At 51.5% G+C, this 13,876-nt stretch overlaps 6 protein-coding genes across 6 annotated transcripts; 3 read left to right on the top strand and 3 right to left on the bottom strand.

The window, feature by feature from the left end:
• Nucleotides 1–42: 42 nt before the first annotated feature.
• On the top strand, nt 43–2,252 carry ish1 (double-strand break repair enhancer MSC1). The gene is made up of 4 exons (XM_040846570.1): nt 43–440; nt 509–559; nt 613–1,552; nt 1,612–2,252. Exons 1-4 carry the CDS (start codon nt 356–358, stop codon nt 2,084–2,086), a joined length of 1,551 nt encoding a protein of 516 aa, XP_040704902.1. The 5' UTR covers nt 43–355; the 3' UTR covers nt 2,087–2,252.
• An 80-nt stretch (nt 2,253–2,332) lies between these two features.
• ASPSYDRAFT_42960 (cytochrome b5-like heme/steroid binding domain-containing protein) lies at nt 2,333–3,440 on the bottom strand. Its single transcript, XM_040846571.1, has 4 exons — nt 3,321–3,440; nt 3,216–3,243; nt 2,925–3,162; nt 2,333–2,847 (listed from the first exon to the last, which is right to left on the bottom strand). Exons 1-4 carry the CDS (start codon nt 3,328–3,330, stop codon nt 2,617–2,619), a joined length of 507 nt encoding a protein of 168 aa, XP_040704903.1. The 5' UTR covers nt 3,331–3,440; the 3' UTR covers nt 2,333–2,616.
• Nucleotides 3,441–3,604: 164 nt separating this feature from the next.
• On the bottom strand, nt 3,605–4,576 carry ASPSYDRAFT_42963 (uncharacterized protein). Its single transcript, XM_040846572.1, has 2 exons — nt 4,234–4,576; nt 3,605–4,152 (listed from the first exon to the last, which is right to left on the bottom strand). Exons 1-2 carry the CDS (start codon nt 4,379–4,381, stop codon nt 3,986–3,988), a joined length of 315 nt encoding a protein of 104 aa, XP_040704904.1. The 5' UTR covers nt 4,382–4,576; the 3' UTR covers nt 3,605–3,985.
• Nucleotides 4,577–5,923: 1,347 nt separating this feature from the next.
• ASPSYDRAFT_146146 (uncharacterized protein) lies at nt 5,924–7,486 on the top strand (the record flags this gene model as incomplete). The annotated part of the gene is made up of 1 exon (XM_040841593.1): nt 5,924–7,486. A coding segment is annotated over one exon (1,563 nt), but the record flags the coding sequence as incomplete, so codon positions are not given.
• Nucleotides 7,487–7,963: 477 nt separating this feature from the next.
• On the bottom strand, nt 7,964–8,310 carry ASPSYDRAFT_87654 (translation machinery-associated protein 7; the record flags this gene model as incomplete). The annotated part of the gene is made up of 3 exons (XM_040851879.1): nt 7,964–8,058; nt 8,134–8,223; nt 8,289–8,310. The coding sequence occupies 3 exons, from the start codon at nt 8,308–8,310 to the stop codon at nt 7,964–7,966; spliced, it is 207 nt and encodes a 68-aa protein (XP_040704906.1).
• Nucleotides 8,311–8,808: 498 nt separating this feature from the next.
• Nucleotides 8,809–11,292, top strand: ASPSYDRAFT_56487 (putative serine/threonine protein kinase (Prp4); the record flags this gene model as incomplete). Its single annotated transcript, XM_040849220.1, has 2 exons — nt 8,809–9,784; nt 9,842–11,292. 2 exons carry the CDS (start codon nt 8,809–8,811, stop codon nt 11,290–11,292), a joined length of 2,427 nt encoding a protein of 808 aa, XP_040704907.1.
• Between the last annotated feature and the right edge of the window lie 2,584 nt (nt 11,293–13,876).

Genomic DNA, 13,876 nt, shown 5'->3' on the forward strand with positions numbered 1-13,876 from the left:
TGATAACCCAAGCAGCACAAAATAGATGCAGTGAGATTTACTGATCGCTGGTTGATCTCTGTCGAGCCCAACCAGCTAGAACAATGACACCACTGGCAGAGTTCTTGCACAATGCTTGGTAGAACCAGTAATGCCCCCTCCATCTATGACGCCAAACGCCATATGCCAGCAATGCGTCCAATACGTCACTCGGTGGTCACCACAAAGACCATTCCCAGCTTTAAGACGATCCACGGGCATTTTTATTTGAGTTCTTTTGCTATATAGCCCGACTTGGATAACTCTGTTTCAGTATCAGTGCCATTGCATTTAACCTCATCGGACCTCTTTACCTGAACAGCATATATCATCGAGCATGAAGCTGCATCTAGCCTCCTGGCTGGTGTGCACCCTTGCAACCGCCGATGCGGTCGGGGCATCCACCTGGTTTAGCAAAGCTGGTGAGCTGACCTAACCATGACACCCGTAGTATTGTTATTAGGAGTCCCTTAAACTAACAAATCACTAGTGTATAACAAGTGGCACGAGACTGAGCTAGAGCGGTGGCTCTCTGATCATGGTACGAAGTGCTTCTTTGGTCAACCCGGTTCATAAACTAATGAACGTTCTTAGATATTCCGTACCCTTCTCCCGCTGATCGCAAGAACCTCGAGAACGTGGTGAAGACGAATTGGGATATCAAGGTCCAAAAGCCTCTTGGACAACTCTCAGACCACGCTGGAGACCATTGGGAGAACACCAAGGAATGGATATTCGACACGTGGACTGACTCCCAGCTCAAAGCATTCCTCGACCGACATGGTGTTCCCTCACCGCAGCCACGCAGACGCGATACCCTTCTTAAGACAGCTCGAGAGAATTACGAGTCTGTTGCAACGAAGCTGGGCGAAGCCGCGCACTATCCTGGAAACTGGCTGTATGACCAATGGAGCGACTCTGATTTGAAGGTGTGGCTCGATGAACGCGGATGGCCTGTTCCTCAGCCTAGTTCACGGGATCGGTTAATTGCAGCTGTACGTCGTAACACGCGCTTGGCCAGTCTGCAAGCAAAAAGCATTGCCGCCTCAGTGGTCCATTCAGCCAATGCTGCACAGGAGACCCTGAGCGAAGCTTTGTTCAATGCTTGGTCCGACTCCGATCTCAAGAGATTCTTGGATGAGCATGGTTTCCACGTTCCGCAGGGTTCCCAGCGCAATGAACTTATTGCGTTGGCACGGAAGCACCGCGCAGCTCTTGTCGATCAGGCTTCTTCCGCTTCTTCCTCTGTTTCCTCGACGGCCTCTGACTACATCGGCGCTGCAACATCCAGGGCTGGCAACGAGTATGCCCGAGCCACCGATAACGCGGACTTGAAGTCTCAAGAAGCATTCGATGCCGCCATCGAAGCCTGGTCTGATTCCCGCCTCAAAGCGTTCCTCGACGCTCGAGGCATCCCTGTTCCCCAAAAGGGCAAGCGCGATGAACTCGTCGCTAAGGTGAGGCTGAACAAGCACAAGGCTGCTACGGGTTGGACAGCTTGGACTTTTGACACCTGGGACACCGAACATCTAAAGTATGCCCAGGCCTAGCTTTAATCTTCCTGTTTTACTGTAATACTAACGATGGTTCTAGGAAGTACCTCTCTTCTGTGAACTCGAAGATCGCCAACCGCGCCGGAGTTAGGCGTGACGAACTCGTGAATGAGGCGCAGAAGTCCTTCGATAAGGCCACAGCGGCCGGTGGCTCCCAGCTCGCTTCCGCGACGTCTTACGTTAAGGAAGCTACTGGCAACACAAAGGATGTTACTTTTGATACCTGGTCTCACTCGGACCTTAAGGAATATCTTGACTCCTATGGTGTCCCGGTTTACCAAGGGTCTACACTGAACGATCTGCGCGCTACTGCCCGACGAAACGCCCACTGGTTCCGATATGGTACCTCGACGCCTCAGGGAGCGTTGTATGACAAGTTCAGCAACGCCGCGCAGTGGGTGCTTGATCAATTGAAGATTGGTGCTGCGAGTGGTAGAGCACAGGGCCAAGAGGCGGCGGAGAAGTTGCAGCATAAGGTTGATGAGGAGGGAGAGAAGGTCCGATCTGAACTTTGAATGTGGACCTGGTCGCTATTTGGGTATGATTGAACGAATATCGTTGTTTCCTTTATGTGTACGGGGTTTCCATAGTGATATGTACATTGGTTTTGCTTAATATCTTGGCTTGGTTTATAATGTCTGATATGTTAAGAAATATAAAAACAGCCAGCGGCGTACAGTGTTCGTAGTTAAGATTGGGATATATATCCCGACACTGTCGCCAAGAATCACCATAAGTTTACGATATTGGATCTCGGGTCCATTATATTATTTGGTTGGAAAAAATAATTGAATTAATTCCCTGAAGCTAAATAATCGTGTCTCATAAGACCTCGCTTTTCCAGTAAAGAACGATAAAAAGATCACACAAGCATACGAGTACCCTTGAATCAAAGCAATCCAAAAGCCCGAAAGCTTTCCTATGTCCAGTCACTATCACCGCTCAGTCCCTATCCTGCAAATCCTAGCCATAACTTAACCACCGTCACATTACCTGTTATCCACCCCCACACCCTAAGGTAGGGCCGTAAGCACCAACATCAAATTTATGACTTCGGGGCCTCGGGGTCTCCCTCAGCAACCAGTTTCCCAACAACAAGATACTTCTCCGAGAATCTCTCCTCCCAACTTTGCAGATTCTCCAACTGGTCCGCTTCCAGGTCCTTCAAATCATCCAGCGGGGCCGATAGATCCTCCGTTAACATCTCCCGATCGAAGCTCTGGAAGGCAAGACCACGGGATGCATCCCGGCCAGCAAAGTTCTCGTAGGGTCCGCCCTATAACAACATCATCAGTATCGTTCTTATATGGTCCGGAAACCCAACCAAAAACGTAGGCAATAGAATAAACATACCGGTCCGTAGAAGTTCCTTCCAGGGGAAACATCGAACACACGGCCGCGGACAGCAAGGTACACAGGCTTGTCGTTTTCGCCGTTAAACTCGAGGAGGGTCTTTGGGATGAAGGTGCGGAAGACAACGGGTGGAGGGGCTTTGGGGAGGACAGCGGGCTGCTTGGGGCGGAATTGTAGGTAGACGAGGAATGTGAAGACGGAGACGAGGAGGAGGTTTATAGGGGAGGCGATTGAGAGCCTGGATTGAGAGGTTAGGGCTGCGTTGGTGGTGGGGAGTGAAGTTGTACTGACACCTCTGCTTGCGGAGCTGTCCCGTCGGCTGGAGGTGGGTTGGGATGGTTAGTATGGGTTGTTTTTTGCGTTGTGTTTGGGCGCGGTGACGGGGCTTGAGCATACCTGCGGACATGATTGATAGGGGAGACTGAGATGGCTTCAGATATGATTGAAAGCGATGTTAGAAGAAAATGGCGGGACAGAGAGCTTCAAATGGCCGGTCTGTCAGTGTCAGCCGTCGGCAATCAGCCTTTCTATGACGGAACTCAGATCGGGAATGGGTCAGCTGCACGTGATATAAAACGGGTGGCAGCGGACGAGCCAATCAGCGATGGCACAATTGACGGCACCGAGCAGACATCCGGGGAGAACTTCTACATCAAGAAATCCTGGTTCGTCGTCCATAAAAGAAATTTATCTTATCATTTTGTTCTTTGTGATCTTGAGGCGAGGTCCTTAAATGATGACATGCGGTCATATCTGGTGCGAGATTCAGTGACGCACCCGTCTCCTACGTCGGCTTACTTGGATGGTTGAACACCAGCATATCTATCAATTGTTTATCTGCATTCTGGGGTTTATATCATCTCCATAAGCCCGTTGTTAACTCCTCCAGCAGTACAAACATTAAAGAGGCCATTGTTGGGACATGGACCCGCGCCACTACAGACCCTCCTAATACATCCCATCGTTTTAAACTAGATTGACATGCCTCAGATTCATTATTCCCGCCAAACCAGTCCTGCAGCCAGGATATCTGCTCCGACCTAATCTGGGCTGTACACGGGTCAGGATCGATATAAATCAGATCCAGGACAGTCGAGTGATGCCTCGCTCTCTTGTGCCGTCCACTGTCCCGTATAGAGCGGGCACACGTCGGATGGAATCTCGGAATCTCCGCCGTTCCCGTCATCAACGGCTGTAAATATGACGGTGCTATTCGACCACGCAACTACTGAATTACAGTTGGTATAAGTTTTGCTCTTCCCTCACCAACAAGCTGATGCTCTGTACTCCCAGTTCACGAGGTACGTACCAGGGCGCAGGTAGTAGTTGTTTTTTGTGTATATTTTGCCAGGGCCGGGGAAGCTATCATCTGCGATGTACCTGAATTCGTTGAACGTTGAACGTTGAATTGCCTGACAGGTCTGGGCCGTTATAGTGATCCAGAAAATTTTCGTCATTGTCCCCGTCCAGCCATATGAACTTCCNCTCCTGGGTCCATTCGAATTCGTCTACAGCTTTGGCGTCTGTATGACGAACACGGGCCATGTTGTTGTGTCAGTCCCAGTAGGCAAAGCTGGAAGACGGCAAGACGATAGAGGATTTGGACCACGGCTAGAGCCTCGGTTGCTTTGCATTACCCAGAGGCGTCTTCTGCCAGAATAAATACATCTGAGGCTGATCACGAGTTATATATTCGTTCTTGGCCAGCTATTAGCGCCATAGCTTAATTTGAACGATTGGAATGGGATGTCTGGATTTGTCCTACCGAGCAATAAGGAAGCAGTTTGCGGCAGCGTTTGGGGTTAAAAAACAACTATAGGGCCACAATAAAGCAAAGGGAAAGAGCAGAATCCAGTGAGCTATTCAGGCGCTGGCAACTGTAAGTCACCATGTATCGTGCCAAATAATAAAGTAAACTTCGTCAAGCTGTCCGGATTAGGGCATGGTCGTCAACCACCGGGAGTTTACCGAGGATAATCTCAACTCACCCTTGTGCAATATTATGATCTCCAGCAAGGACAGTGTGACGGTGACGCAAGGAGATTCGAAGCTCCACCCCCGATAGTTCTTCAGTCCTATTTCAGACGGAAAGTTTCAAGCTGCGGGAAGGGCTGGATGACTCTGGACTCCGGATGGCCCACCTCACTGCTAGTGCTAGCCCGTTTTCGACCGTTGCACGAACGGCTATTTATAAATTAACTGGCGAGTTTCAGGCGACTGGGACCACAATTTCAATGGCAGCTAACCTGGAAATTGCTAGGCTGAAACAGTGTTCATCTTGTGAACTCCCAAATGAACTTCCTATCGAGCATGTGTCGGTCTCGGCCTGCGCCCTGAATCCCTTCTCTTGTTTGATCGGGCAACCATCTTTCTTCACTTTTTCTCTCCTTCACCAGGCCTGTGGCTGCGCCTTTGCTGATTTCGTAACTTTCTTTCAGTCTGCGACTTACCTCATCCCTTCATTCTTCTTTTTTGTTTTTTTTTCAGTCTTTACTATCTTTTGCCTCCTTTAGTTTCCTTGTTTTGGATCGCTGCTCGAGAGCCTGCTTCGAGCCAGCTTCCGATCGCCTCGATTTGCCAATCTTTTTTGTATACGACGTGCGGGCATGTCAACTGCTTGAGTACTTATCTAGCAGACTGTTTTTCACGTGTCCATTATTGGGACTATCTTCTATTGAGCATTTGTTTTGAACAGCGTTGGTTTACTTGGGCAGAACAGCGGTAAGTCGCGACCATGGAGTACAAAAATTAATTCTGTACGAGTATTAAGAACTTCTCACTGATTCTTCAGTCCTAGAAAAGACCGAGATGTGGGGGAAAGTGTCATTTCAGCGAACTCGCAAACCCTCAGCGGACAATCCGTGGTCAAAGGATGCTCGAGGCTATCAGACGCCGCCGCCCACTGCCCAACCTCGCGCTGCGAAAGCGCTGCCATCGTATGACAACCAACCCACCAGACCTTTTGGCATTTGTGGCTTGATACTGATGGCTATTTTAGCCCTCCTAGTTCCCATCTAACCGCGCCTCAACCGGAACCCAATCCACGGGTAGCGTCTTCAGTCTATTCGAGAGATACTGGTGTTTTTGATCATCACCGCCAACGCTCAATCAGCGATACATATCAGTTTCCTCCGCAGCTTCATCCTCCGGCCACGGCCGGCGCCCACTCTCAAGGAACGGAGAGTGTCGATATTTCTCCTCCCGACTCTCCGATTAGCCAAGTCCACAGCCAAGATAGCTCTCGGGTTTCCCCTATAGAGGATGCATCCACGCAAGCGACTCATCCCGGCGGAATCGGGAGCAAATTCGCAAGTCAAATACCTGTCCCGCGGAAGCGTGTCGATTCGCAGCCTGGCCAGCAGCCACCAAACCCGACGCCGAGAGCTAAAGCAACCCGATGGGACGATTTCTCTGGGGAGCCGACAACAAGTAGCCAAGGTAGATACGCACAGGCTACTCCTAGCAGTGTCTCTTTTGAAACTCACGCATCTGCCGCCGTCCCTCAGTCCACCAGTTCAAAGATTATTGGTTGGGGCAAGGAACAGCTCAATTCGAGGAGGAAACCATCTGAATCTCGTAATCGATACTTCTACGAAGCAACTCCTTTTGCTCCACGGGAACCATGGAGAGGCCAAAGTGGTCGATCGGCAACAATAAACCCGATCGAAGAGAAGCCAAGGAACCGCTCTTCATCCCGTCTACGCCTGTCAAGGAGCAACGATCGTCTAAGAGAAATGAATACCCCACCGCCTGTCGCGGGTATCGGGGCTGGAACAGTAACCACGACAATAACAGCTGGCGGGCAAAGCCATCAGCCCCAGCCTCGAATTCGCAGTCGCACAAATACGTACGACACAGAAGCTGAGCCAGCCAGCAGAAGACCGAGGAACACTAGCGCCGTCGGCGGCACTGCCCCGCCGCGCGTCGATCTTACATCGGGGCCTCCGCTGAGCGCCAGTCTAACAGATTTAACGTTGGCTGAGGATGACGTTAACGAACCCACAAGTCGCTTCAGTGTCACGACCTATGATCCTACCGAAGCTGGAAGTTCAACCCCAAGCGCCCGAAACAGCATCACCCCCAGCCCGCCGGCGAGTATCATCGAAACAGCGTCTCAGTCTAGCGAAGCCACCCCCTCAATAATGTCTCGGTCACGCCCAGTTCCCAGCATGATGGCGCCTGGAAAGCGACCCATCAGAAAGCCCACTCCGTCTGAAGTGCCCTCGGAGAAGGCGCTGCCCCCGAATCCGTCAGAAATGACGGCCCAGGATCGCATAGAAATGCTGGAAGCAAAGAGGAATGACCTCGTGCGCCGCAGGATGAATATCAACACGATGATCAATGAGTTGACGCAAGTCATCCAACCGAGTTCCGTCGCCTACGACATGGCTGCTCGCGAGGAGGTCAAGAAGACAGTTGCAAGTCTTAATAACGAACTGGCCGAAATCAAGAAGGAAGAGCATGATATCGGCTTGAAGATACTCCGCGCCTGGAAGAAGCGCGAGAATGAGGATGTATATGGGCAGAGCAGCAGCTTATGGGTCAAGAGAGTGACCAGCTGAATATGTATTTTCCCCTTAATCGATTCTCCCTTTGTTTCTGTTTTTCAGCCTTAGTTGAGTCATGTCTTTTCAACTACGCTTCCAACCTTCAGCACTTTGAGCCGCGGTATTTATGTTCTGCTCTGCCATACCTTCTTGTTGGCGATAATGTTGGTGGATATCTTACTTTGTACCTGGTAGTGCGCGAATGATACCCTTCTTGTTCATTTATCTCTTCAACCCTACAGCCCAAGAAACCAGGAAAAAGGCCCCTATAACTATGGACCCTCGAAATCTTCTATACTCCTAGAACACAAGAGGCGTACTGTCGAAGATAATCCATGAAAAAGTATCAAATGCCGCTCATTCATATAGATGCGAAGCGAAGCGCAGGGTTTGTTCATTGCCACTGCGGGTATAAAGAACCCATTTGCATTCGTGGCTCGTGGCTCGTTGAATTCGTAAAAGAGAGATTTGCAAAATGCTGCCTAAACAGATTCATTTCTTCCCAGACTTCTTGATACCCTGGCTGCCTGTGTTCAGCGGGCCCTTGCCCTTAGCCTTGTCTAGCAAATCCTTCTTCGCCTTGGCTTCTATAGATTCGGAAGGAAACGTATTAGCCGCCAGCAATCTTGCCCGAAAGGCCACGAATGTAAAGGGTAACGTACCGGCTCTCTGCTTCTCCTTGAAAGCGAGGTCGTCATCGTCGAGATCCTTCTTTTCCTTCTTGGCCGCCTTGAGGGGCTTGACCTTGCCGCCTAGAGATGAGATTTAGCAACCGTGCAAGAACAAGGCCACGGTGGGGCTCGGGGGCGAAACTCACCTTCTCTGCTTGCGCCACCCATTGTGATATGTGTATAGGGGAGTTTTGGTTGTAAAAGGGTATCTGGGTTTGTTTGCGATGGGGATAAGGAGGAGGGGGATGGAAAAAAAAAATGAGCAAGTGTATGAAGCGCTTGCGGGGACTAGGCTAGTTCCTAAACGGGTTAGGCGGGAAATACTCTTTTTCCCCGTGACTGAACGTCCCGAGGTGAGTAACGAGGGAGAAAGAAAGTCTCGTTGCCCAAGGCCCGAGCATCAATCAATCACTCTTTCCCATCTCGACTCTGACTCTCGAGCGCTTCATGTCCTACTTCATCATCATTCGGTGGTGATAAGATACACAGCGCTGTGGCGTCTCTACCCAGTTGGTTGGACTTTCTCAATCACTCTCAACGCTTTAGCTTTCTGGAAGCATCCTAGCTAACACGAGTTTCTCTTGCTATCCGTGAAGCTGATATATCTATCACCCTTCATTGAACACGGTCAAATAAGACTTCAAGAAGAGCCCGCCCGTCAGCACCATGGCACCACACAGGTCACGGTCTGCATCGACCGCCTCTGAGGGCGAAATCATCGAATCAGGTTCGGAGTCGAAGGCAACTACGTCGCAATTTCCTCTTAATGGCAGCAGCGTTGACCGTCCCACCAGAGTTAGAAATTCATCCGCATCGGTGACCAAGTCGCCTCGTCGGCAGAGATCGAGGACCAGGACCCGGTCGAGGTCGCGTTCTCCATACCGAGATTACAGAGGCTATAAGCGTCGACGGGACGATGACTACGACTATGATTATAGCTACGATGATGACAGACGCTCTGGACGCACACCACCGCGACGTGCGGACTATCGCCGCGACGGTGATCGGGGATATTCGCACCGACAGCCTAGGAACTACTACGACTACGATCGGGAAGAAAACCAGATTGCGGATCTTCGGTACGGCGATGATTATGATCAACGAAGGGAAAAGCGGCCACGGACGCGAAGCCGGTCGCCATACCGCGAAGTTCGGAAACGCAAGCAGTACTCCGGTGATGAGTGGGATTCGCAAAGATACCAGAGAGAGGATAGTGTGGCGTCGCAGAAAAATAGAAGGTCTTCTACTACTGAACAGTCAGTGAGCGAACGGGGAGAACCCCCAGCTGTCGCTCGACATTCTAGGAAAGATGCTGAAACTCAGAAAAATCAGGTTCAGGCAGCTTCTACGGCCGCTACTTCTAATGGCGATGATCGGTATGTTTGGCCTTCCAGTTCTAAACGGAACTGTACTAATGTTTGCTCCAGCGTGAATGGTCCTGCAGAGACTGTTGAAGAACAGCCCGCCGAACCCATTGACGAGGCTGCCCAGCTTGAGGAACGTCGCAGGCGACGCGAAGCTATCAGGGCTAAATATAGAGACCAGGCGGCCCCATTGCGTATCCAAGCACTGCATCTTAGTGGCGACAGGGACTCAACCCCACCAACAAGCGAAGCGGTAACACCAAGTAACGAGACACCAGGTATGCTTGTTTTATGCTTCTTGAATTTGAAGTTCATGAATAGTAACATTTATGCAGACTCGGCCGTGACCCCCAATGAAAGCAATACAGATCCGTTTCCGGAGCTGAAAATTAACAAAGACTCGGATCTAGTCCATGAAGGTGGCGTAGATGGCACTGACAAAGATGAGCCTTCAGCTGCAGATTATGATCCTACTATTGACATGAAGGCCGAGCGAGAGAAGCACGGCCAGCAGACTGGGAGCAACGAAGTCTCCGCTGCAAGCTACGATGAGACGCAAACCACCAAGCAGGACGTACTTCTCCCAGACGCCCCGCCACCACCAGAACCGAAGACGAAAGGTCCTTATGATATGTTTGCAGAGGACGATGATGACATGTTCGCCGAAGATAACCAGGAAGCAGCTCAGCATACGCATGCATCTGCCACGTCTGCTGTGCCCCAACCACGGGAGCTTGACGTTAGCATGATGGATAACTGGGATGACCCCGAAGGATACTATAACCTTCGGATTGGTGAGCTGATCAATGGACGGTATCACGTGCAGCAAAACTTGGGCAAGGGGATGTTCTCATCTGTAGTGCGAGCGATTGACTCGGATACTGGTAAACTCGTGGCGATCAAGATTATCAGACAAAATGACACGATGAAGAAAGCTGGGTTGAAGGAGATTGGCATTTTGGAGCAGCTCCAAGAAGCAGACCCCGATGATAAGAAACACATGATCAAGTTCGTACGGAGCTTCGAACACAAGGGTCATTTGTGTATGGTTTTTGAGAACCTCAGCATGAATTTGCGAGAGGTGCTCAAGAAATTTGGCCGCGATATAGGGCTTAACCTGCGCGCGATTCGAGCATATGCCCAGCAAATCTTCCTTGGGCTCGGCCTAATGCGCAAATGCAATATCCTTCATGCTGATCTGAAACCGGACAATCTCCTAGTTAACGAGCAGCGCAACCTTCTCAAAGTTTGCGACTTGGGTTCAGCATCACCAGCTTCGGATAATGAGATCACACCATACCTCGTCAGTCGATTCTACCGTGCGCCGGAAATCATCCTGGGGATACCCTACGATTACGCCATCGATATGTGGTCCATTGGATGCACACTATTCGAGCTGTATACGGGCAAAATCCTATTCACAGGCCGCAACAATAACCAAATGCTCAAGTCAATCATGGAATGCCGTGGCAAATACCCTCCCAAGCTCCTTCGACGAGGCTCCTTAGCCCACCTCCACTTTGACGAAATGTCCAACTTCCACAGCACTGAAGAGGACAAGATCACCGGACGGCTCGCCACCCGTGTGATGGACTTCAAGAAGCCCACCCGCGATTTGAAGACCAGGCTATTGGGAAAGGGGACACGAGGGATGAGTGATAGTGAAGCAAAGGAGCTGGCGCTTTTCGTTGACCTATTGGAGCGCTGCCTAAGCCTGAATCCGGAAAAGCGATGCACCCCAGCTGAGGCGCTGAAGCACCCATTCATTTCGAGGCCGAAGATCTGATATTATGATGACGATGATCAACTGCTATTATTACTACAAATATTGAACATAGCGAATGTGAGGCTGTTAATACTCCATAGGACGGGGCCGGTGACACAGCTTGTATACACAGCATAGTAAATGATATCATATTACGCACTGAACATTACACAATAGCTTCATAGCTCCAACGTAAGCAGCTAGAGCCAAATTGCAAATCTATACGGAACACACAATATAGGAACGCAGTCAACTGATACTTGCTTGACTCAAGTGGTGGCAAAAGAGGTTGTAGACCGTTCAACCTAAGCTGGGCCGTGGGCGCGATATCACACAGAGAGGCAGATCTCATCCCAGTCCGGTGATCGACGGCATTTTCGCAAGCTGACCGGTCCACTACCGTATCACTGACCAGCTGTGTTTGTGTGTCTGTTATGACTCCAAGGGGGGAGGGAGTGGGAGCCTCAGTACGTACGGAGTAGCAAGCAATAGCAATGTGGAGCCCCTCCGGTCGACTAGGCAGTGACTGACGATTCTACAGAATTCGTACCTACCTAAGTATGGATCCATTCCCATGACTGTCGTCGACTTGTCGAGTGCGGGACTGGGTGCCTAAAACCAGCACTGGAGCTGCTTAGGTAGCGAAGATACCGGCCAGTAAGTAGCCACCTATTCGGATATAGATTGCGAATCAGTGGATGCAGTCAGGCACGAAGATTCCTACTCGGTGTCTTTGAAAGTCTCTTTGAGGTTCTTGGTTCCAACTGCAAGATATAGCGCCGACCAAGGAACAGCAGCATTCGAGGGGTTCGTAAGAGGTCCGGACACTTGGTTGGATTCGTTGGTTGGTTAGTTTGTTTGGGGGGGTTTCGAGGCTGGAGGTCCCTTCGGACACTGTCGACTACCCCGGATTTGGCCAGGCAGACAATAATGAACTGCGCGCGTGAACTTTCAATCGGGTGGTCGCGGGAGGAACTAGGCGGGTTCCGGGGACAAGCACGTATTTTCCTCGCTCTCACCATCTGATGAGCTATCTTTGGACAAAGAGTCTGGACAGGGACCTGAAGTGGTGGGCTGGGTCTGGCAGGCATGGAGATCGAGGCTGGTAGACGGATCCATGGGAATATGGATCCATGCTAAGGACGAAGACGAGGCAGTGATCCTCGATAGGAAGGCATCAGGAAGAGAAGGAAGAGGAGCGGGAGCCAATGAGAAAAACCGCCGAGTGCTTGCTGGGAGAGGGATGATGAGCTCATGCGCAGGGAGGAGGCGCATCAACAACAGGCAGAGATGGCAGCGGCGGAGATGAGTGGGCCTCAGGCTTCAGTTGGGGACGCACAGACCCGGCCAGGCTCCCCACTCACAGCAGCGCCCAGCCCTGTTCTGGACAGCAAACGTGGCAACAATCCAGCCAATCATGACCCGCGGCGGCTGAATTCGGATCCCCATTCTTCTGAGGGAAACGGGCTATTGGCTGTGCGCTGCTGCCTCACTTTCGTGTTTGGTATGGTCTGGTGAGACTGGCAACGCTGGCTGCTTCACCACTGTCAGACTCAGTTGTCGCGACTGACTCTGGCCAGGTTTGTGTGGAGTTACTGCTAGTGGCAGGTGTACTGGCGACTCTACTGGAGTAGTGCTCAGGGTTACGACTGTGAGGACTTCTATTTTGGATGGTTTCGGCGTCAAGAGTCACAGCCAGAGGCAGGACCACAGGTTCAAGTGGACCAGACACGCACTGTCGACATCTTAATCTGCTGAGATTAAGGGCGAGATCCACAGTCCATGTTCCAGGTCGCAACTCGCAACCACATGGAAGCATAGCCGTGCCAGGCCTCAGGCCAGTGGCAAGAGCCCCGGAACTGGCTGGTTTCGCCGTGCGGCGTGCCGTCCGTTGCCTTCTTGCAGCCGTGGTTCAGTTCGAGATGTCTGTTTGAGGGAGGAAGAAGAGAAGTGGAGGCAAGGCTGGGCAGTTGGTGGGCGCTATATACTCCGATTTGAGAGCCTGAGCAGAACAGGGCGTTGAGATGAGGGGGTCCACGGTGTGAAATGAACGCCCGGGCAGGCGGGCACCATCTGCAGGCGCCTGCAGTGCCACGACTCCTGGCTGATGCTGATTTGCACGCCCGCGGGTCTCTGCGGAGACCTCGTATGCAGCAGCTCGAACTTTGAGAGAGGGTATGGAACATTCGAAAAAGACGGTGTGCAGGCAAGTTGCCATCCGATCTCCAAGCCTTCCAAGGGCCCATTCGTCGAGTCTCGCCAGACTCGAGCGCGGACGGGGGGCGATCCTGGATGTCATGAATCATCGTAGAGGCTGGTAAAATAAGAAACCGGAGCGGCCGCCAAATCAGCGTGCGTGGCGGGCGAGTGTGAGTGGGGGCCTGGCGGTGTGTGCAGCAGAGCGCAATGAGTGACCGGTGGGGGCTGCCAGCTGGGGCCGCCTATCAGCGCCCCGTTCGCCGCAGTGGCAGCCAGTCAGCGGGCCCCAGATGTAACCACGCCGGAGAACGGGGGCAGCGCAGGCGGTGGCCACGAGCGGCGGTCCTCTCGCAATTAACATGCTCTGTTATGCTTCGCCGGTGTTGTTTTTATTACTGCTCGCCGT

The sequence above is a fragment of the Aspergillus sydowii genome, assembly GCF_001890705.1.
Source record: "Aspergillus sydowii CBS 593.65 unplaced genomic scaffold ASPSYscaffold_3, whole genome shotgun sequence".
Classification (NCBI taxonomy): Eukaryota; Fungi; Ascomycota; class Eurotiomycetes; order Eurotiales; family Aspergillaceae; genus Aspergillus; species Aspergillus sydowii.